Source organism: Malaclemys terrapin, chromosome 3 (genome assembly GCF_027887155.1).
Source record: "Malaclemys terrapin pileata isolate rMalTer1 chromosome 3, rMalTer1.hap1, whole genome shotgun sequence".
NCBI classification, from domain to species: Eukaryota; Metazoa; Chordata; order Testudines; family Emydidae; genus Malaclemys; species Malaclemys terrapin.
This window is the reverse complement of record NC_071507.1, coordinates 76,916,251-76,941,000: the sequence shown is the minus strand read 5'-3', so window position 1 is coordinate 76,941,000 and position 24,750 is coordinate 76,916,251. Positions and strand designations below refer to the sequence as shown.

The window sequence follows — 24,750 nt, the reverse complement described above, 5'->3', positions numbered from 1 at the left end:
TTCTCATGGTCCTAAAGTTAAGCATGTGCCTAAGTGTTTGGAGGATCGGGGCCTCAGATGGCAGAATGCTAGTAATTAACATAGTCAAGTCTTGCTAAACTGCATATTAATTACTTGTTATTTAACAAAGCCTCATTGATAATGTATCAGTTTGCACATACAATAGCATTTTAATCAGATGAGTGAAGTCTGCATGCATAGGATCAAATTCAGACCTGGGGTAAGCAGGAGCATTTCCAGTTATTTCACTGGAGTTCTGCTTTCACCTCATCTGAACTTGGCCAATAGATATTAGAGGTCAGCAAATACCTTAAGCATCTTTTCTTTCACATTTTCAAACTAACTGAATTAAAGTGGATCAAATTCAGTCTTTAATTATACTGATGCTACCTCATTTATGTCAATTTGCCAAATTAATCAGTAGCATGGCTCTGTATAGGATGACTTCGGCCAAATTGAGAAGAGAATTTGGTCCACTATATTTTTCTCAAAATTATTCCTTATATATTTATTTCTTACAACACAACCAATACAATTAGCTTAATTGATTCTTACAGTCTGGTGTCATTTAAATGAACACACTAAAATTACTTAATTAAATTGTTAGAAACAAAATCAGCGATTCACAAACTATGGCATTTTATTTCAGAGGCCTTTGCTTACATTTGTACAATATATTACATAATTCTCCATTGTCTGCAGAACCTAATATATATTTTATAGCTTTTTTTCTATAAGCTTTTCCTTCAATGTTTGTCAACAAATTTTTACAGTCTTGTACAAATCTGAATACTTTGAAACCATTTTCAAAAAATCAGTTACCGTAAGCACACACTACGAAGACTGAAAACGCTTTTCTTAGAAAAGTCGAAAGTAAAGGATTCTGACACTCTATCATCTACAAACAAAACCTTTTGAAATTACATGTTGTATTGCCAAAAAACAAAGAAAAACATGCCAGCCCCTTTTTCCCCCAGCCAAAAAAAGTACACAGAACTACAATTAAAACAGTAAAACAATCTGTACAATAAAGTACTGTGTATTAACAGTGCCAGGTATTAAATAGCTTGAATGAACACTTCCGCAATATACAAATGTCTTACAAAGATGTATAATTAACAGGAGAGAAGCTTGGGATTCATACAACATAAAATCAATACATGTGAAAACAGTTTTGAGTTGGTTTTGGATTTTGTACAAGGCATTTAAAAAAAAATTATGTCTAACACTCAGCTAGCTATTTATATTAAAAACAACTATCCTTTTGTGGCAGTGTTCATATCAGCAACCACAAACTATATTAACACAGCTTTCTCCTTCTTGAAGTCCTCTCTGTTGCAGCTCGTAATAAAATAAGCATTACAAATGAAATATTTGTTGCTTTAAGGGAAAAGAAACATTTACAAGAAAACACAAAAATATAACTGTTATAATCCATTATGAATAAATATACACTTTAAACTGGCTAAATACAATCTTTATACATTGTTTAAGATTTAATACAGTTTGATAGCCATTTTCTTCCTTTTGTCATAATGTATTTTATCAAAATTAAAAAAAATACTGATTCATAGAAAAATGGCAAAGTACAGTAGTTCCATTCCAATTAATGGGTTATTAAAACCCACAGTAACCTATTAGCCTAATTCAAACCTGTAAACATTAGTCAGTCTTTTTAAAAGAGAATCTTCATATTTGGTTATCAGGACTGATGTCAAACATCCTATTAACTGCAGGTTTTGAATTTAATACATGTGCTTGACTTATACAATTAAAGCCACTATGAGGTGACTTAAAAGTTAAAAAACAATTAGTTTGTACAAATGAAAATAGGTTCAATATTTGTCATAAATAAATGGAAAAATATCAAATGTTCCAGCTTTAACAAAATACCAGGGAATACATGTACAGTAAGCCTTAACACATCAATTAGGCCCATCCAACAACTGTATGCTTACTGTACTGTCTCTACAGGCAGTGAACAGCCTCTCCATTTGCCACAGTGGAAGGCCTTCGAGTCACTAGACGTACAATTCCCAGACAAGTTGGAAACAATTATTGCTTGAGGAAAAGCAGTTTGTTGTACTTTTTCTTCATAAAAGTGCACTTAAGTGCAAAGTTAGCTTGTCAAGAAACAATTTTTAAATACAAAATAGTGCTTGTCTGAATTTTGTGCCACCGTGCAGTATAAAAAAAAGTGGCCCTCAGCAGCCATTAAGTGCAAAGTGCTTTGGCAAGTCCTGCTGTCACCTGCACTCAACTGACATCCCATTTTGGGATGAACTTGACATAGATGGTTCTGCTAAAGTTAACATAACTGCAGCTGTAATGGAATTGGAGGAAGGTGAAGAAGAAGAAGATGATGTAATAGCGGCACCTATGACAAAGAAAAACAAAAAGGTTTAAATAAATGTACTAAAATAAAATAAAAAAAAATACTTTGCATGTACATTAGCAACCTCAAAGCAGATAATAAACATTAAAGAGACACCATCAACTTAAAATCTAGCTAGTTAAAATAATAAAAAGAATTAAAAATAGTTTCACCTGCTCTCAAGTGCCCTTGCCAATTTTTGTGATTTTCCCATCATGTTATAACAAGAGGAGTGCAGATAAAAAGCTAATTTTATTTTGTGGCTCTTGTCATATGCCATTAGTGTGAGGTTAACAAAAAGTTCTAACCCTGTCATACAAGAAGGGTCAGTATCCACTGACTCCAACAACTACTACACATTTTTTAATTAATAATTATTTACAATTTCTTCTTGTTGTGTGAAAGACCAAGACAAACAAGGAAACTGACTGTATGGTCCATTATACAGTACTACATTACTATAAATTACTATCACTATAAGGTGGATACACAACTGGTTGAAAAACCATATTCAGGGAGTAGTTATCAATGATTCACTATTATACTGGGAGGATACATCTAGTCGAGTCCTACAGACAGGAGCGCCACCAGCTTTTCCGCCGCCCTAGGTGGCGGAAGGTCCCGCCGCGGAAATACTGCCGCAGTCGCCGCCCCCCAAATCGCAGTGCCCTAGGCAACCGCCTAGGTCACCTAATGCGTTGCGCCAGCCCTGCCTACAGGGGTCTCTCCTGGGCCTGATACTATTCAATATTTTCATTAATGACTTGGATAATGGAGTGGAGAATGTGCTTATAAAATTTGCAGATGACACCATGGTGGGAAGCATTACAAGCACTTTGGAGGACAGGATTAGAATTCAAAATGACCTTGATAAATTGGAGAACTGATTTGAATCAACAAGATGAAATTCAGTAATGACAAATGCGAAGTACTATACTTAGGAAGGAAAAATCAAATGCACAACTACAAAATGGGGAATAACTCGCTAGGCAGTAGTACTGCTGAAAAGGATCTGGGAGTTATAGTGGATAAGAACATGATGAAGCTGTAAAAAAGGCTAATATCATTCTTGGGTGTATTAAGAGGAAAGTCACATATAAGACACAGGAGACAATTGTCCCACTCTACTTGGCACTAGGGAGGCCTCAGCTGGAGTACTCTGTCCAGTTTTGGGTGCTATGGTTTAAGAAAGATGTGGACAAACTGGAGAGAGGGGAGCAACAAAAATGATAAAAGGTTTAGAAAAGCTGAGCTATCAGGAAGGTTAAAAAAAATGGGCATGTTTAGTCTTAAGAAAAGAAGACTTGAGGGGGCACCTGATAGTCTTCAAATATGTTAATGTGTGTACCAAGAAGACTGTAATCAATTGTTCTCCATGTCCACTGAAGGTTGAACAAGAAATAATCTGCTGCAAGGGACATTTAGGTTAGATATTAGGGAAAACGTTCTCACTATAAGGATAGTTAAGATCTGGATTAACTTCCCAGCGGAGGTTATGTAATCTCCATCATTGGAGATTTTTAAAAAGACGTCAAACACCTTCTCAGAGATAGTCTAGGTATATTTAGTCCTGCCACAGTGCTGGGGGATGGACAAGATAACCTACCCCTGCTGCTTCCAGCTTTACATTTCTATGACTTCACTGTGCTGTCAAACATACAAAGTGAACGAATGAAGAATAGAGAAAAATACTATTTCTCTCCAATATCTTTCAGCAGTAATAATAGATATTATTTATAACAACAGTAGGTATAACATTTCAGAGAGAAGTGTGACTTAAGATGGTGTTCCTTTGAAGTAGTTCATTAAGTAATGCCTCTGTGGCTAATGGAGAGCTAATATTTTATAATTTATCATGGAATCATGATAAATGATTTTATAGTAAATTATGATACTTATTTGTCAAGAAAATGAAGCTAGTAATATTGAATTTTGCATGCAATTATTAGAAAAAGTTAGTTTTATAATTCTTCAAAAAATGTAGATCCTCTTAGAGAATAAAATAGAATACATCCCTCTGAAAATGTTCTTTTCATATGCAGTGCTGTTGACTAAAAACGTTGGATGTCTGAATTGTATTTTTGTGGGATCATTTTTGCTTGAATTTTTGAAGAATTTCTAGATATCTATACAAACATTTTGCTGACAATTTTACAAATGCTATTAACGTGAATACCAGCCCAGGACATTGCATGAATTTGCCACTTCTCAGATGCTGCACTGAAATCACGAGAAACAGTGTCATGTGGCACTGTCAAGTAGTTTAAGTGCAAACATTTAGGTTTTGTATTTTAAATGATTATATAAACCTAATATTAAATAGAAATGTTTTCATGAATTTCAGTGAAAACCACTTTGCACTTAAATGTTCCCCTAGTTTTTATAATACAAACACAGCAGTCCTGTGCTAGTATATGAAATAGAAACAGATGAACCTTATTAGATTTTCATTATCTGAACAAGGTGCAAAAGAGTAAGAAAGGCAGGATAAATAATGAAAAGTACATTAGATAACTAAAACTGAAATTAAAAAAACCCAAAACTAAGCTGTCCTTGTTAAAAAAAAGCCCATTCTGGTAAAGCACGTGAGCAAGCGTTTAACTTTAAGCACATGAGTAATCAGAGTCAATGTGACTTATTTATGTGGTTAAATTTAAGCCTCTGCCTAAATGCTGTTGGAGTCAGGCCAAAGATGGAAATTTGTCTTTCAAGACGTATGATTTTTTTAACTTGACAGTATTCTTTAAAAAAAAAATAGAGGCTGCATTAGTAGTGAAACAAAAGGAACTCATATCATGGTTTCTATTGTTGGCACCTATTAAAATGACAAACATACTTGTATGGTATGCTGGAAAAACAATTTTTCATGAAGAGTTACCCAACATTTATAGCAACATAAATGTTACACATGTTACAAAGATCAACCCAAGAAAAACATTCTTTTGGACTTTTAATTTAACTTGTTGGAAATTAACAGGTATATGCATTTGAAGTTTTTGGCAGATATCTAAGGACCAAATTCCTCAGCTACAATGGGTAATCCTACCGCAGGGCTCTAACAGAGGACAGAATTTAACCTCAAGTACTTACTTTCCCGTTCCTTTTTCTTCAAGCGCTTTCTTCTTCGGTCAATGGAAGCTACCTCAGATTTTAAGGACAGGTAGTGTTTCCTGATTTCTTGCAGTTTTTCTTGTAGGATTGTTATGCGCTCTGCACTTGTCAGATTTTCCAGGTCAGCTGTGAGTTAAATAACACCTTAGTTAATTATTAATATAGAATTGATCTTTCCATAAAACTTTCTAGTTGTAAATACTTGGGAGATGTTCAGATCCTACGGGGAGGGTATCGGAAAAGTATCAAGATAGAGGACAAAGCAGCTAAAAATCATAGCAACTTTAGTTGCCATCTATCACCATAGAGAGACAAGGCGGGTAAGGTCATATATTTTATTGGAGCTCTTCTTTAGCTCTGTGTAGCTTGAAAGCTTCTCTCTTTCACCAACAGTGATTGGTTCACTAAAAGATATTATCTCACCCATCTTATGTCTCTAATATCTTGGAACCACATGGCTACAACAGAGCAAACATCTATCAATACAGATTTTCTGCCTCAAACACCACGAGTGGCAGACAGGCAAATATTTTTGAGGGCGGGGGGAAAACAAACAAGGTTTTTTGTTTTATGCTTATGAAGATTAATAAAAAATTTTCCATGATTAAATATCAAGAACTGAATCCTTAGATGGGCACAAATGGGGTCAAAAACAGTTTAAAGTCTGTGGGCATGAGTCTCAACTCGGGACAAGCAGAGCTCTGACAAAGAGAGTAGCATGGCCATCAGAGAGCCATACAGTTATGGCTTCATGATTCTGTAGCACAGTCTGTGCTGGCTCCAATGTGAATTAGAGCATACTAGGGGCTGCTCTAAGTGAGGGACCATACAATAACTGAGGATCAGTGTAGCATAACAGAGCTCTTCCTCCTTCCCCATCTACTCCCGATATGCCTCTCCTTCCCCTGGCATTTTATGTTGGGATGTTGGTAGGAACAGGCACTGGCTCTGATGGTTTTACTTTCACTGAGAGTTCCCTTCTGCCAGGGAAATTCACAGCTGACCAGTTATGGTTAAAATTCAACTTCTTTGTGCCACCTGAGGTGCAAAAAAGAATAGCTCTTACCCTGTGTCTGATGTGCAGGAGGGTAGGGAAGAAGGGAATAAAAAAATCACCCTTATGGGAGCTGTGTGGGAAATCTGCACATCTCATATGAGCAGACTGGTGCGTGGAGTTTGGGTAGCGCAGGGGCATGATTGGTGGATGAAAGCACAGCACAGAGCCACATAGTTACACACTTCTGAAGGAGAACAGAAAGCTATGTCTGCTATTCTCCCATTAGCTGCAGAAGTGGAATGTGACCTTGGTGTGATGAAGGAATTATTTTTAATCATGTTTCTTACAGTAGTGCCCAAGGACCAACCAAGAATGGGGTCCCATTGTGCTAGGCACTATACCAACACAAAGTTGCAATGGATCTTGCTGTAGGACTTTGAGATGGGTGTGTGGATTCTGTCCTCTCAATTTCTTCACAGTTTCAGCAAGCAAAGTTCCTTTACTCTGGAGCTTTACTCACAGATTTAGGATTGGGCTCCAAGGGTTTAGGGTCAGATCCTCTGGTCCTTAAAATGACTGAAGATGGCAAGTGAAGAATTCCCTGTGTGTAGGTGAATTCTCTGCTCTTTTTTTATTCATGAATGTGTGCTTGGGGGAGAGGAGAGGATCATGACCAAGACTTAATTATCTGGACTTTTAAAATCAAAGTCGTAACACCTGGCTCTGAATTGTCCAAAGTGACATTCTAACTTAACCAGTGGAGCTCTTGAAATGGATGTAAAAGCCATGCAAAGGTATACAAATGAGACCTCATCACCAAAAAGAGGAAAGTCTTGACAGCCACTTCGGGGTGTGCAGGAAAGCAGTGCCTTTCTATAAAGTTGAAGACATGAAGCCTGAGGGATCTGAATTGGAAGTTGATTTAAAGGCTCCTAATTTCCCAGTTCTATTTTTAGGAATATAAGGGAGGGGGAGGATTGGCAGAAAAGTCAGAAGGGAGTGAGTTCACTTTTAAGCTGCCTTTTTCTCCTATCCCCCTTAAGCCCCACTATGCTTTCAGCAGTAGCTTGTAGCCCAACAGCCACTTCTAGTTCTCACTTTACAACAAAAACCTAAAGTCTGAGTTTACAATAGAATCAGAGCTGAAAATGGCTGTTGGACCACAAACTATTGCTGAAAGGGCAGCTGGACTTATGGAGGACAGGATGAGGGAAAAAGGGTCTTAAATATGTTTGTTACATTAAAGAAGAGGCGTTGAAGCCTTTCCCCATGTATTTTCTGTTGCCCTCCTTTTTTCCCCAGTGGAAGGATAGTATTGCATTAACTGCCTCCTTCCCAAATTATTTTCTAAAAAAGGATTATTTAAAATGAAGTCACTCTCTAGTACCAATAAGGCACTGCAGGATCTGCATTAATCAGCTACTGATGAATTTTTCATGTGGATTAAAGCACATTCACTCCAACTTCATGCCTCACAACACACCAAAGTTATCCAAGAATAGCTGACTAATGCACAAAATGGAGAAGTTTACTGCTATAACAGGATATAAATCTGTTCTGGTTCCAGTTTTGCTAAGGTAAAATGGAACACAAAGAAATCTGACTGACTACCAAGTCTGGGAAACTTCTGAGTGATCATCACAGGGGGGAAAAGAAAAAAAGGTACACAAGTCAATTTAAACATAAGAAGTATGACATTCACACCAGTACTGGACAGTGTGCACAAAAACCTAAGAATGACTTTAAACCCTATGTGTAAAAAAATAAGTGGTATATAAGGAAGTGCACAGGGGTGGACTTTCTGCATTTTGATCACAGTAAGCTTCACCCAAAAAGAATTAAAAGTTAATCTTAGAGAAAGATAACTAAATTCAGTAATGTTAGGACTGAAAGTAATTCTGAAAGAAAATACTTTAGTACTTTATTTACTATTTCTTACTTCAGGAACAAACTAGATCCAGTTTAAAAAAAGGCACTTACACATTTGAAAACTCCATTTATAAACTTTAGGCAAACGATTATTCTGTTCCTTGAGATCAGATTCCTTCTCTCCGTTTTTCCCACATTTTCCTGGAGATTGTGTTCTTGCAGGTGATTTGGTATGGTGAGACTTCATTCCAGTGGAAACTGATTTTGCTGGCTGAGACTTGGTCATACTTTCACCAGCAGAAAGTTCTTCACTATCACTGCTGTTTGCTGAAGAAATACAAAAATACACAATATAGTTTTATTTTATTAATCAAATCACTAACTCCTCAAGTGCTGGTTCCAAATATCAGAAAAGGGGTTATACCTCTTTTTCAATATAGAAAGGGTAAAATGCATCCCCGGTGAAGAGAGGGAGGTACAGAGTGGGCAGTAGGATTTGAATTGCAACCCCATGTGTTGCCTATACAGGTGGTGCTTGCTTATTTTTATATAGAAATATTGATTTGTAAGTAGGCCCAAAAATCTAGGTTTGAAAATAGTCAAGCGAGGTCTGGTAAAATATGAATAAAATGAATCAAGATAATTTAGAAGCAAGCTGAAGATAAGTTAGGACAACCCCAGGTCATATTGCAAATATGTTTGGTCCTAGCTGGTTTCTACAAGTGTTTTAAATAATGTTAATGTTTTGGAAAATGCTATTTATATTAATAGATATTGCTATGGCATTTATGCAGATATTAATTATGGTAAAAAAGTAAATTTAATGTTAATTAATTAAGGAGCATTATTATAATTGATTATAAAAAGGGTAGCACGCTAATTTTAGATTAGGTACACGCATCCACCACCAAGGTACCGTTAGAGAAAGGATTATGCCCATTCTTGTCATTTAGGTATTGAGCACCCCATAATGCATCGTTTCCTCTTCGAATGTGAGTATAAATGCAGTATAGATTATACTGTAATGCAGGGCTGGGCAAACTTTTTGGCCCGAGGGCCAAATCTGGAGGGGAAATTGCATGCAGGGCCCTGAATGTAGGGCTGGGGCAGGGGTTTGGGGTGCAGGAGGGAGTGGGTGCAGTGTGCAGCAAGGGGCTCACGGCAAGGGGTTGGGGCAGAGGAGGGGGGCGGGGTGTACGAGGGGACTCAGGACAGGGGGTTAGGGTGCAGGAGGGGATGCGGAGTGCGGAAAGGGGCTCAGGGCAGGGGGTTGGGGTGGGACTCAGGGCAGGGGGTTGGGGTGGGGGTGCAGCATGGGGTTGGGATGCTGGCAGGGGGCTCAGGGCAGGGAGTGTGGGATATAGGAGGAGTTCACGGTGCGGGCTCTGGCCCGGCGCTGCTTACCTGGAGCAGCTCCAAGGTGGCAGCGGTGCACACCAGGGCCAGGGCAGGCTCGCTCCCTGCCTGTCTGCCTTGGCCCCATGCTGCTCCCGGAAGCAGCCAGCACCCCGTCCTTGCGGCCCCTGGGGGAGGGGGAGCAGAGGGCTCCATGCGCTGCCCTTGCCTTTGGGTACCTTCTCTGAAGCTCCCATTGGCTGCGGTTCCCCATTCCCGGACAATGGTAGCTGTGGGGGGCGGTGCCTGCAGGCAAGGGCAGCGCACAGAGCCCTGTGCTCCCCTTCCCCCGGAGCCGCAGGGACGTGGTGCCGGCTGCTTCTGGGAGTGGCGCCACACGGGTGGCAATCCTGTGGGCTGGATCCAAAGCCCTGATGGTCCAGATCCGGCTCGCAGGCCGTAGTTTGCCCACCCCTGTTGTAATGCCTGTTTGCTTAAATATTTTATATTAAATAAAGTTTTTAATTTTATCACTTACTGAATCATTCACAGTCCTCCACTAAATTAAATTATCTGTAACCGTCCTTCAGGCTCAAACCGTAAAGAATTCAGTTTGGCTTTATTTGTTATTTTTAAATTACTAAGGGGGAACATATAAATCTAAGGTTACACATGACCTGCCCTTAAGGTAAGTAAATGGGTAGGTAGTGGATTATGTGTGAAAAAATAAAAGTCAAACTTCTGCCGCTGAAAGTCCTGCACAAAAACTGACTACATGGGACTTGTGTAGGGAAGAGTGAACTTCACCTCAGAATTGTTCAGGTAACATCACAAACAATACTTTAGAGTACATTCAGTAAAGATGTAGCCTCCATTAGAGGATAATGCAGAGCAAATGTCTAGTTCCATAGTGCAGGCAGGAAAATGATCTACATATTCATTAATTAACATCTACTTATGAGGACATCCTAATGTTACCTCTTCATTTTTTATTTGGTTTACTTTAAAAGTCAGATGTACTTGTGAAGTGTTCCAATATGCAGCAAATAGTTTAGGTGGATGAATACAGGTCCTGTGTAATTACACTGGTGGTACTGTGCAAATAATAATACCACCTCTAAATTATGTGAAATTGTGTGAAAACTGATCTTGCATAGTATGTAAGTTCACTTTGCATAGAGTTCCTATTCCCCTCCTTAAAATGTATGTATTTCCACACCCCAAAATATTTTCTTTCCTTTCCTCTTTGACAAAAACAGGCCCTGTAAAGTGCCATGTGCTTACAAGTCCCACTGATTTTAATGGGAGCTGAAGGCTTTGAGCACCTTATAGGATCAATCTGAGAAACAGCATAGCAAGAAATTTTAAATACTCTTGCACTCAGCGAAAACAGCTTCATCATTTTAACATTTATTATGAATTCTCTACTTAGCACATTTTTCTAAAATTTTATCTTTATATAAACACTTCCTTCACTTGTCATTCAAATACAAGATGTTCTCTAAGTCTAGGTTTCATTTTGCACCAAGTTGCTATACTTACTAGTTTTGCTCTTCTTTTTGTTGTTCACCACTGATGTTTTGTGGCTTCTTTTCTGCTTTTTTGAGGAACCGCCTCCTCCCTGAGCATCTTTAAGTCTTTTTTGACCTGTACAGACTCCAATTTTAACAAATCGTTAAATTCTTGGTGAAAACACTATACAACTTTGTATTTTAGGTGTTAAGGCATATCTGTCTATATTAAAGCCTCAGGCAGATCCTCTGAGATTTAAGTTTACAGACAATCATGATTTTTCTTCTCAGCTGCCATTAGCAGGGATTTAATTATTTTATGTGTAAACAACAGTAACTGATACTGGGGGTGGGTGGGAAGCAGACAAAGTTTGCTAATAAAAGAGAAAATGTGTTAGATGTTTGCAAGTAACTAATAGGTCATATGATTCAATACAATTTTTCCTGACACACATGGACATTTTGGTGTTCAGGTACTGCAGATTAAACAGGAATTTGTTCAGATGACAAATTTATCAAGATTAATTAAAAGTGAAAGAATCAGAAAAGACCTCCACTTCTCTTTGATGATAATACAGATTTTAAAAAACAACAGTACCAACAACGTTATCAGAGGGTCCTGTGGCACCTTTAAGACTAACAGAAGTATTGGAGCATAAGCTTTCGTGGGTGAATGCCCACTTCATCAGACGCAAGTAATGGAAATTTCCAGAGGTAGGTATAAATCAGTATAGAGATAATGAGGTTAGTTCAATCAGGGAAGGTGAGGTGCCCTGCTAGCAGTTGAGGTGTGAACACCAAGGGAGGAGAAAATGCTTCTATAGTTGGATAGCCATTCACAGTCTTTGTTTAATCCTGATCTGATGGTGTCAAATTTGCAAATGAACTGGAGCTCAGCAGTTTCTCTTTGGAGTCTGGTCCTGAAGTTTTTTTGCTGTAAGATGGCTACCTTTACATCTGCTATTGTGTGGCCAGGGAGGCTGAAGTGTTCTCCTACAGGTTTTTGTAAGTTGCTATTCCCGATATCTGACACAAGTCCAATACTTCTGTTAGTCTTAAAGGTGCCACAGGACCCTCTATTGCTTTTTACAGATTCAGACTAACATGGCTACTCCTCTGTTACTTAACGTTATCAGAGTGCATTCATAGAACATGTAAGGCACCAATCAACAGTACTGGGTTTTTTTTTTTTTTTTTTTTTTTTTTTCAGATGAGATGGGGTAAGTATGAACTCTAAAATTTAGGAATCCCTCTGGCTGGTGAATCAGAAGCATCCAGCAATACCATAATAAAGTAAGATCCCACCATCCTGTGAATAAAGTCCATTAACATATGTCAACCATACACTTGTTCTTTTATAGTTAAAAAAAAAACCACCTAGAAACTCTTCATCAGTGTAATTAGACGTGGACAGCATGTTACAGCTTAATTCCAAGAAAAAAAATAGAGCCATTATGCATTAAACCTGCTTGAATGGTTTTCTGTGGAAATGAAAGTGTTTTGAAGTCTAGCAGACAATTCTGAAGTACCAACAGCCTTTCATTTTGCCTTTTCCCCACCTTTCTGCTTCTCAGATTTAAAAAGTGAAAGAACTACTGGTATTTATGGCCATAGGGAATAAAATTAGAAGAGGAAGAGAAAACTGAAATATATTCTAGGACCTCTGGTTTAAAAAAAAATAAATCCAATTGGAACTATACAAGACTCAGAAACTGCCTGATTTACAGATACCATAGGCTCCTGTAGCAAAATAATTTTAAAATTAAGATATTACAGACTCAATCCTGTTTTTAAACATGGGCACCTTGCATTTTACAAATGGAGAAGCATGATCACAAAAATTGGAGAGGCGCTTAGAACAGAATATATAAAAAAGTGATAATGTGTGACCGATATTACAAAACAAAACAGAACTTGAAAGGGAAAGGAGTCATCCTTGATTTCACACAGTATACTTTTTATACATAGTACCTGGAAGCTGAACAGCAAGTTTTCAACCTACCCATTATTAAGTGTGAGAGGTTGTATAGACTTACTTTATCACAGGCTCCAAAAATCAATTTCTTTCTCTAATCCTAATTATTCTCTTGCAAGAAGCATAACAAGAGCAGAACTAAAGAGGATACAATGCTCTGAGAGCAGCCGATTGAGAAAACTTTCAGTTAAGCATTTTTCTTGTAAAGGTAGTTGCAAATTGCTAAGATGAAAAAAACATTATATTGCAATTTCAGAATCCTGTTCAAATCTCTGTAATTGTTTTCTTTAGCTTATTAATTTTAATGCATATTATAGTAATTATGCTTTTCTATGGGAGAAAATATGGTACACTTGAATGGTTAAGTTGCATATTTTACAGAAAGCAATAAAAACAAAACTTCTGAATGTGAATTTTTGTGAGTGTCCTTAAAAACAAATGTGTTCCTTTTAGTCCATGTATCAAAAGGCAGCCATGTAAACTAAAAAATATTTGGTAGACTATAATAAAAATGACTGAACTAATATATAGCTAATGAATTTAACAAAATAGCTTTAGGACCCAACCATGCAAATACTTATACATGTACACAAGTGCTAGCAGGATTGGGCCTTTTCTTTCCCCTCCTCCACTATGGAGTCCTAGTAGGGATTTACATTTTTGCAGGTTGAATTTGAAAATGAAAACCCATTTTTGAGTTATGTCAGTGAAAAAATTCCAGCCTCTATTTTTAAGACTTAAAAGTGGCATTAAAAATTCTGAATTACTTCCACAGCAGACCTTGTATGATAAGTTTAAGCCTACAGAAATTGCCTTCTACTGATTTGTTGATATTTGAAAATGGCAGTCTAATATGGAAAAGCTCCTAAATATCTATAGGATCACAAATACAACATAAAAGTATCTAAGTCTTCAGGGAGTATGAATAACAATTGTGAATTCTGATGTTCCTTGAAAATGTATTCTATTAATAAAATTGTGGTCAAGGTGGATTGTTTTAAGTTATAAATATGAACAACGATTCTTCAGTTTGCGGCCTAAGAGAGCAGCAAATTCCTTTACAAAACTCACGCAAGTTAGTCAGACCTTAAAAATCAGTTTGAGATGGTTGCCTGAGGAACAATCCTGGACAGCTGGTTGTTCCAAACCATGAACACACAGTAAATACAAATGTTAATGAGAAACTGTACATTGCATATTCAAGCACAGTATAATAAAAGGTATCCAGACAATTTATGACACACAGACATTAAGTGTACAATGCTTTACAGTTTGGTCTGGGGTTCTGGTGCAATCTCCAGGATACAGCTTATGTTGTATTTGTGATTTTTAAAATATTAGACTGCTGACTAAAAGGACAAGAAACACTTCCTGAAGGAGTGTCAAATATTTACTGATTGATTACAGGCCTTTCTATTGTACAATTTTCATAGTTTTAAAAAGGCACAGCAGGCTATTGCTTCCTCTAAGAGTGTCAAACTGCGAAGAGCTACAAAAGGATCTCTCAAAACTGGGTGACTGGGCAACAGAATGGCAGATGAAATTTAATGTTGATAAATGCAAAGTAATGCACATTAGAAAGCATAATCCCAACTATTCATATAAAATGATGGGGTCTAAATTAGCTGTTACCACTCAAGAAAGAGATCTTGGAGTCATTGTGGATAGCTCTCTGAAAACATCCACTCAATGTGCAGCGGCAGTCAAAAAAGCTAAAAGAATGCTGGGAATAATTAAGAAAGGGATAGATAATAGGACAGAAAATATCATGTTGCCTCTATATAAATCCATGGTATGCTCACATCTTGAATACGTGCAAATGTGGTCGCTCCATCTCAAAAAAGATATATTGGAATTGGAAAAGGTTCAGAAAAGGGCAAAAAAATTATTAATGATATGAAACGGCTTCCATATGAGGAGAGATTAATAAGACTGGGATTTTCAGCTTGGAAAAGAGATGGCTAAGGGGAGATATGATTGAGGTCTATAAAATCATGACTGGTATAGAGAAAGTAGATAAGGAAGTGTTGTTTACTGCTTCTCATAACACAAGAACTAGGGGTCACCAAAATAAATTAATAGTCAGCAGGTTTAAAACAAATAAAAGGAAGTATTTCTTCACACAATGCACAGTCAACCTGTGGAACTCTTTGCCAGAGGATGTTGTGAAGGCCAAGACCATAACAGGGTTCAAAAAAGAACTAGATAAATTCATGGAGGATAGGGCCATCAATGGCTATTAGCCAGGATGGGGAGGAATGGTGTTCCTAGCCTCTCTTTGCCAGAAGCTGGGAATGAGCAACAGGGGATGGATCATTTGATGATTACCTGTTCTGTTCATTCCCTCTGGGGCACCTGGCACTGGCCACTGTCAGAAGACAGGACTGGGCTAGATAGACCTTTGGTCTGACCCCGTAAGGCCATTCTTATGTTCTTAAACCAATCTCCAAGTAACGTAGCAACAGTTAAACACAAATAAATTAGCAGTATAAGAAATGAGAGGAGGAATATATGTTCGACAACTCAGGTTTTCTTCTTACCTTTTTCAGTATGTTCTGGTTCTTGTTGATTACTACTGCTAGAGCTGACGCTGGCATCAAAGCCTGTTGGAGAAATATTTCCTTCAGATTGAAGGTCCTGGAGCTCCCCCACAACACTATCCACTTCAATTGTGCTATCACTTTCACTCTTGATGCTTCGTATCTCTTCTTGATTTGGTGCCAATGTCTCTGAGACTGTTACACTGGACTGATGTCTACTAGAATCTGTTACAGTGACAGATGAAGGTGATTCCGGGGTTGTAGGAGGAGTATTTAGCACTGAATTACTCCCACTGCTTGGAAATTCAACTTTCTTGTCACTCATTTCCATTGGTTTCTCCTCAACAGGTTTAACATCTATGCTGGCTAGTAAAGGCTTTTCTAGTTCAGAGCTGGGCAAAGAAACCTCTTCTGCAAGAGTCTGTAGCTGCTCCTCTACTGCAGGATCCTCAGAAGCATGTGGGGGTGAGGCTGCAGCCTCTGTGTCAGAGTCTGAAAAAAGTTCTTTCAATGTTTTCTTGGGCCACTGTCCCTGAATACTGGACCATACATCTTTTCTATCCTTAGCTCTGGTATTCTGAAGTCTTTCATCAGAATTATTTAGAAGCTTTATTCTTTTTTCTGCCACTTCAGAAAACCCTGAGTAGAAACCACTTGTCCTTAAAGACTTCCTTTTCTCCTCTATCCCATTGTATTTCTTAGTTGGCGTTATTTTTAGTTTAGATTTGTCCTCCTCATCTTCATCTGAGGAGCTGTTACTACTATGTTCTAAGCTATGGGAGTCTTTGCTCTTGGACTTTTCATCCTTTCTATTAGGTGACCCAGTCTTTACACATTCCTCGGTGATGCAATACCTTCGCTTACCACGTTTTACCTGTGACTTTGTTGTTTTATCTACTACCTCCTTTTTGACCTCCTTTCTCTTCTTTGTAGCTTCATCCTCTCCTTCATAGTCCGTATCATCAGATAATTCTTCAAGCTCTTTCCGCAATCTTTCTGGTGATTTGGATACTGATTTAGGTGGTGCTACGTCTGCAAGGGCTTTTCCCTCTTCTTGGGGAGATGAGCTGCTCTGCTCTTCTTTTGGACAGAGTTCATTTTTGTCTTGGCTCACAGTCTCATCTGGAGATTCCTCCTTGCCATCATTATGTACATTCTGGGCACTTTGGTCATCTTCCTGATCACTATCATCAGCAGAACTTTCTGAAGCTATTAAAAAAAAAAATCTGTTACAAGTAATACTAAAAAAACAACTAATAAACAAACATATTATAGATAAACAGATAGCAATACACACTAAAGCTAGTACCCTGTTTCCCCGAAAATAAGACAGTGTCTTATATTAATTTTTGCTCCCAAAGATGCGCTAGGTCTTATTTTCAGGGGATGTCTTATTTTTCAGAAATGAAAAATGCCTTATTATCGGTGGATGCCTTATTATCGGGGAGGTCTTATTATCGGGGGGATGCCTTATATTACAACGAGAGGCAAAACTGTAAGTAGGCCTTATTTTCGGAGGATGTCTTATTTTCGGGGAAACAGGGTACTATTAAAATCCTTTGTTTTCATGTACCCAGTAGGAAAAAAAACAACAGATTTTTAAAAACTTCATTTTATTAGGAAGTGTAATAGCTAGATAAGCAGCAATGCTTGTCAGTTTGCAAATCCCATATAATAAAACATCTCCACGGAATTCCTCTAAGGTATTTGCATACTTTTTCGAAGAACCAGAGAAAGCATGAAGTGACAGATTCCAGTCTAAATAAAACTCTGTTTTATTAATCCATATGTTAATCCACATATATGAATCTTCTATATAACACAAATGGACATGACAGCCCAAAAGAATGTTTAATATTAGACTTTAAATGCACTAAATCTTTAATATTAACTAACAGTTACAATTTACAAATGCTATTTGCCCTACTTCCAAAGCTAAAAAATATAGATGTATAGAAGAAAAGACTACAACATTTTTCTAATTGCATACGACTTGTAAATTCCAGCTAGGTTTATCATCTCTAACTGTTAATGATTTATGCTATTATTATTACTTGAGGAACACTACCATCTGAAGCTCACTTCTAAAAACCTTAATATGTCTGAAATCTGGGTTTGCAGTCTCACGCATTCTATGTCCACACCTTACAAAATATAGCTCACTTTTTACTAATATACTTGACCTGTAGCTAGCATCATCTAAATTAAAAATTGTACCAAGTTTTATGTTCAAAACAGAGGGCAAAATCATAGCCCCATTGAAGTCAATGACTTCAATGGGACTAGGCTTTCATCCCTGTTGCTAGTTTTCAGGGCAACACATATTCACTTTTGGCTGAAAACATTCATATCACAGCCCAGTTTAAAAAAAAAATGTTTAGTTTTATTCAGTCACCTACAAGGTCCAACAACACAAAGAGCTGAGGGTGTTTTTGTTTGTTTTTAGACTTTATTATTTTGTGCTATTTTGCAACTGTTATTTTTTTTTTAATTTTAAACTGGGCAAAATATTGCTCCAAAATGAGGGCTTGAAACTTTTGCTCATGTTGGAGAGGATAGAGGTTCAAAGCTTTGAAGACTATTTATTAATAAACATTTCACAAAAATTTTCAAGCACAGCCATTAGTTTACATTTTGAAGACTATCTTCACAATGAGGCTGGAAGCTTGTGGTGCGTGTTTTTGGAAGGGTTTTTTAGGTGACTCAGGATACAGACTTGACTCTTTTTTTTTTTTTTTTTTTAAGTGACTAAGGCTAAAAATAGCAGTGTAGATGTTCCTGCTTGGGCTGGAGCCTGGACTCAAACCTGGCGAGGGGAAAAAAATCTCAGAGCCCAGGCTCTGGCCTGAACCCACTGCCCAAACATCTATATTGCTATTTAAAGCCCCCGAGTATGAGTCCAAGTAATTTCACTGGGCTATGAGACTCACTGCTGCAGGGCTTTTATTGAAGTGTAGAAGTACCCTAACAAATCAGTTGGCCGTGAGGCAGATGTACATGTCCTAGTGCGCCTTTTAGCATCCTAGGACCCTTTACAAATGGGAGCTGTAGTCTCCAGGCACATGGCTAGGTGCAAGCATGTGACCTACAGGAAACCAGGTATATAGCTTCCTGTCTGTTAGGTGGGGACAGCAGACTAGAGAAACTCAGTGTCAGGGAAGTCCTAGGGTGGGTGTCTCCACAGTAGCTGGGAAAGAGAAGGCTTTGAGAAAAGATGTCTCCACCCACTTCTCCCCTGCAGGAAGATCTCAGTTACCAAGTGTTTTGTATTGTTTTGAAAAGTTTTGCATCTTTTGTTTATCAGAGAACCTGCTCAGATGAAAGGGATGGGAAACTGAACATGAGGGGTTTGGACTGCCTGGCTGGTGAATCTGCCCATTAGCCTACAGCGAACTACAAATATGTGTATTTTTCTTCTTTATGATGGAGGTGTGAAAGGTTTGTGGATTTTGTTTATCTTTCAAAGTTGTTTTTTCTCTGCTTGTCACACTTCCATTCTTTTTTCGGCAAGAAGCCTTCTTGGATGACTGCAAAATGTATATTGGGAACTTTCTCAGATTTTAAATTAAGGGTTAAGATATTGAATTCTAAAAGAACTTTTCTCCCAGTACTTTAGTTAAATAGGTATTAAAACATTGTTTTAGACTGTATAACTAAAAAACACTCTTTCCCTCAATTAATCAGATTTCACTTTTAGTAATTGTGCTGTCATAATCCTGCTAGTTCTCCACAGAGTCTTTCAATGTAGACAGGACCTGAATTTCTAATCTAAAGCTCCAGCAGAAAAAAATCTCCACACCTCTTTCAGGTCTTTTTTATCCATCATAAATAATAGCAGTAATCCACTTTTCCTTTCTATGTCACCTTTAAATGAAAGCTTAGATTAATATTGTCATCTGAAAGAGTCAACCATCCAAGTTCATAAACTCTATAGGAACCTGACCGTTTTGAAAAGCTTGAAGTGAACAGCTCCAAAACTTTATAAAACCACTCAAATATCCTAAAAATACTTAAGGCACTAATTACCAAGGAAAAGGAATGAAACAAACATGGAGTTTCTAGGCTATGATGTTTTTGCAACTCGGGGGTGGATCCTCAGCAGGTGTAAATCGATATAGTTATATCAACTGCAATGGAGCTATGCAGATTTACAACCACATGAAAATCTGATACACTATTTTTAAAGATTTTCAAAAAAGTTAAGAGATTTCAGATGAAAGCATCTATTTTGAGAAAGTACTTGTGTACATGTCAAATTGGCTTTTAAAAGCCAATTATAACTAACTGTGGAGTCACTAATGATGTCACTATCACGGATCCTAAATAGTTTTTTATACTGGTAGAATTAGTTTCCTGTATAATTTTATAATTTTTCATTTTGTTATTTCTAAAAAGAACAGCCAAGGATACTTTGTCAAACACAAAAAGGGGAAAACACAGCAGAAAAACTTTTCAAAGTATTATTTTACAAGAGAACTGATTATTTTTAAGATTACAGAAACCATCTGAATCCAGAATATCTATTCAGAAAGTTTGTGTATGTTTTTAGCACTTTTAGACAAAAATGTGCTATTTATGTGCAAAATATATATAAAACAGTTTATAAATAAAAAAACATGCACAGAGACAGACAGACTCTGAATTTATAATAATAATCTCCTAATGCTCTGAAGGAAACTTCCTCTTCCACAAGTTTCAATGTATAGTTATGGCTATGTTTTAGTCACGGGTATATTAAGTAAAAGTCATGGATGGTCACAGGCAGTAAACAAAAATTCACGGCCCGTGACCTGTCCATGACTTGTACTATATACTCCTAACTAAAATGTGCATGCTCTGGAGGGTAGGGGGCAGCCCAGGGGATCAGCTGCTGCGGGGGGATGGCGGTGGCCCATGGCCCCTGCTGGTGCTGGGAGGAGGGCACAGCCAGGGGGGCTCTGCATGTTGTTCCCAATCACTTGGGGAAGGGGCAACAGCCAATGGGAGCTGCGGGGGCATCACCTGTGAACACAGGCAGTGCGCGGAGCCACCTGGCCGCACCTCTGCCTGGGAGCCGGACAGCTCCCTCGTCCCCCCAAGATAAGCGCTGCCCAGATCCCTCTCCCCATCCTGCACCTCAACCCCCTGCCTCTGCCCTGAGCCCCCTCCCAAACCCAAACTCCTGCTGCTGCTGGGGGGGAGGGCACGGTGGCCTGAGACTGCCCCAGCAGTGACCGGTGTGGCTGGCCTGGGGGCCACCAGGCCAGCTGCTGCAGAACTCCCAGAAAGTCATAGAATCCGTGACCTCCATGACAAACTCGCAGCCTTATTTATAGTTTGCGTCAATTGCTCTGTACTGTCACTTTTAAATACTGGTAAAATGATTACATACTGAATTAGAAAGTCCATGTACAATACCTTGTAGCCCATTAAGGATAGAAGTAATTTCTATGGATTTAACTGGAGCTTGTTCAGAGTTTTTGGCTTCAGTGCTGTCAAGTTTGGACTCAGTCTCTGGTGATGTGCTCGTGTGAAAGGGTGGTTTTGACAAGCGTCGCAATTTACAATTTTTAGGAGAATACTTCTCATCCTTCTCTTTGTCAGTTTTATTCTAGGTTAAGGAAAAAACCATTTTAAAAACTCTTCTAATGCTAACATATAATTTAAGGTGAATTACAATTAGCAATGCAGACAGTGATTTTGAACACAAAACCTAAGAATAAGTTTTTCTTTGTTCCTTTACAAGGATATGCAAGCACTGTATTTTGTCTTATGCACAAGTATTAACACCAAAAATGTGAATTCCTTAACACTTATATCTGATGAGGAATATTCTCAGCAGTTCAGGGCTAAACCGTTCTTCCACTATGCTAGACCTTGCAGTAAGGGCTATTGCAGAGAGAAGGCATGACTGTTGTGACAGCCTGGATTGAATGGCAAACCCTTGTGCTGTGCTAATGAGGAAGGAGGAGAGGCTATAGGCAAGTCTGGCTCTATCAGAAGCACTGGATTCTAGTAGTCCTTGTGTTCAGAGTGCAGGGATGGCCATGGAGCCTGTTAGTGGGGGGGAAAAGGTTGTTCACACCCTTCTGCCCCGCACAAGGAATTGACCAGGATCTGGCTCAAAATATCTGTGGGTTTTTTTTTAAATCTACCACAGTTGACAAGAAGTTAAAAGCAAGATACAAGCCACATTTATGTAGATTCGACACAGGTTTGTGCTTCAAAGCCAGCAGGGTAGCTAGCAAATTTTATTTCCTGGTGCTGTGCTGCCATCGCTGATGAGGGAATGGCTCTGTTTCCTGTTGGTGCACCAGATGAACTGGGAGTGCGGGGGGAAGAGGAGGAGGAAAAAGCTATCTTTCGAAAGGGAAGGACAAAAATCATGCTTAAAAAAGTGTATGCTTCTAAGAGGCTAACAGAAACTAATTTTAAATTTATCATGAATTTCCAAGTCCATTTAAAGGCTATAATTATAAAATCAGTCTATATGAAAGTAAATTAAGCAGCAAAATGATCTAATAGAAAAAAATCTACCTTTATTTTCTTCCGATGCTTTATTTTTGGCACATTTTTATCAGCTGGTCTCACTATCTTGTCTGCTTTTATCCATTCATCATATCTAAATGTGAAAGCAAGCATTTCAAAAATATATATAAACAGAATTTTAAGCAAACATTCAAAATTTCATAAGACACATTCTACAGGGGAAAGAAAAAGTAGTAAAACATGTAATGGAAACCATATGCAGACAGACTCTGTACTTAAGAGTGAAAAGTAATGAATATATTTCTATCGTATCTTCTTGTTAAAAAAAGAACTAGATAAGTTCATGGAGGATAGGTCCATCAATGGCTGTTAGCCAGGATGGGCAGGGATGGTATCCCTAGCCTCAGAGCCGGCCAATCCATTAGGTGACCTAGGCGGTCGCCTAGGGTGCTACAATTTGGGGGGCGGTGACTGCGGCGGTATTTCGGCGGCGGGACCTTCCGCCGCCTCTGTGGGGGGTGGCATTTCGGGGCGGGACCTTCCGCTGCCTTGGGTGGCAGAAAAGCTGGCGGTGCTCCTGCCTAGCCTCTGTTTGCCAGAAACTGTGAATGGGTGACAGGGAATGGAACACTTGATGATTACCTGTTCTGTTCATTCCCTCTGGGACTCCTGGCATTGGCCACTGTCGGAAGACAGGATACTGGGGTAGATGGATCTCTGGGCTGACCCAGTATGGGTGTTCTTATATTCTTAGGTATTGTAAAGTATTGCAAAATCTCAAACCTTTACTTTCTTAGCATATAGGGCAAAATTCTCCTCTCATACTAGGATGGTAGTATTCAAAGTTAATATTCTGCTCTCCTTTTGTGCATATAATTTAAATGAAATAATAATGGGATATCCATGCCCATAGGGAAAGCAGAATACTTGAGTCATATACTGATGTACAGATATGCAAGGTAAATTTTCCCAATATAGTATATCATCTTACTAATTAAAAACAAATTCTTATAGTAATAGAAAACCTGATTGCTTGGTAAAAAAAAAAAAAGAAAAACTCCTTGTAGCTGATTCTCCCCTTGAGATCTGGAAGGATTTTTGCATTAGGAACTTTTTATTTGATATCAGAAGGTACTATCAGTTAGATGCTCTATAAATAGTAATAACATATGTACATCAACTGCCTCATGTGTCCCACCTCCTGAAACTGTACACGTGAAGTACAAAATCCAAGACTGCTGAACATATATATTCTCATTAAGAACATTCATGATAGAAATGTGCTCAGACTAGAAAGCTAACAACAATTAAAAAAAAAAAAACGCACTATGTAAAGTTAAGAATAAAAAAATGAGTTTATTATGAACACAATACCTTGGCCTGCCTACACAGTGAATTCAAAAAGTGTCTGAATAAGAAATGTGTTAATTAAAAACAAATAAGTGTGTGTGTGTGTGTGTGTGTGTGTGTGTGTGTGTGTGTGTGTGTGTGTGTATAAATGGAGTTCATTGGTAGTCATGAAAATGAGTATGTAGTATCATGAAAATACAGTATGCAACTAGCACAACAGTGCAGAGCTAGATCTCATGCTAGGCTTTCTCACACAGATCTGACATTACACCTCTATTTTGACTTGTAGAGCCTCTGCTATTACAGTCCCAGGCCACAGCTTAGCAACCATTGACAAATGTGCCTAACTCTGGTAACTTTTGTGATACTGACCAATGTAGGGATTGAAGAGGCCACCAAACTCATTTTCATTTATGACCTAAATCAAGATTTGAACAGAGGAGTCCAGAAGATAAATTTAGTGCTTTACCTATTCACATCCCCCACACTCATAAAACAAAGAATGACATCCAGAAACATAATAATGATATGAAAGGAGGGAGGTTTTCATATTGGAACACAAATATGTTCAATATTATTTTTCTATAGAGTATCATATGGATCTTTCTCTTTATTAAATGCTGACAAATTTTCATAGTCTTTTTCCCTAGAAAATCTTAATGTACTGAGAGTGACCACACTGTCAGGGACATGATTTTGATTAAATTAATTGTAATGACCAGGTTAGACATAGGTAGAGAGATCCAGATTTCTTTCTTTCTCTAGATCCTTAGGTGACAGGTAAACCTGCCAATAGCAAATTCATAACTGCTGTGGTTTAAAGTAAGGTTTCTTTAGATCAAGCTCATGTTAACCTGATGGAATCACACCAAACAGAATTCTGAATGAACCATGCACTCCAGAGCTAAGGGATTTTTTTAGATCTAAATTTATGAGAGAAAGCAGCACCAGGATTGAACATGTTCACAGAGAAAATTGAGTACTTTACAAATTTCATTTCAATTTTGATTACATCACTATACCACTTGCAGCCTTATTCACCGATTCTACATGCTACCCCAACAAAAATAATTTTCCACATAAAGAAACTAACTTTAAACACTGCATATGTCTCCAGTGACTTAAAACACTCAATGTTAGGTTAGACTTAGGTTGATATTCAAAGGTTAGTATGTCATCACTGGCAGATGAATGACACTGGAATGCTGCCATACCAGTTG

General features: G+C 38.1%; 1 protein-coding gene across 1 annotated transcript in view; it reads right to left on the bottom strand.

Moving 5' to 3' along the window:
• Positions 1–617: 617 nt before the first annotated feature.
• Positions 618–24,750, bottom strand: part of ARID4B (AT-rich interaction domain 4B) — a 147,893-nt gene continuing 123,760 nt past the window's right edge. Inside the window, exons 18-24 of the mRNA XM_054021294.1 lie at positions 22,229–22,313; positions 21,110–21,302; positions 15,713–16,921; positions 11,229–11,342; positions 8,463–8,678; positions 5,465–5,611; positions 618–2,377 (exon numbers count right to left, since the gene is read on the bottom strand). Of these exons, the coding sequence (XP_053877269.1) occupies positions 2,247–2,377; positions 5,465–5,611; positions 8,463–8,678; positions 11,229–11,342; positions 15,713–16,921; positions 21,110–21,302; positions 22,229–22,313 (2,095 nt within the window). The 3' untranslated portion in view covers positions 618–2,246. The remainder of the gene's footprint in view (positions 2,378–5,464; positions 5,612–8,462; positions 8,679–11,228; positions 11,343–15,712; positions 16,922–21,109; positions 21,303–22,228; positions 22,314–24,750) is intronic.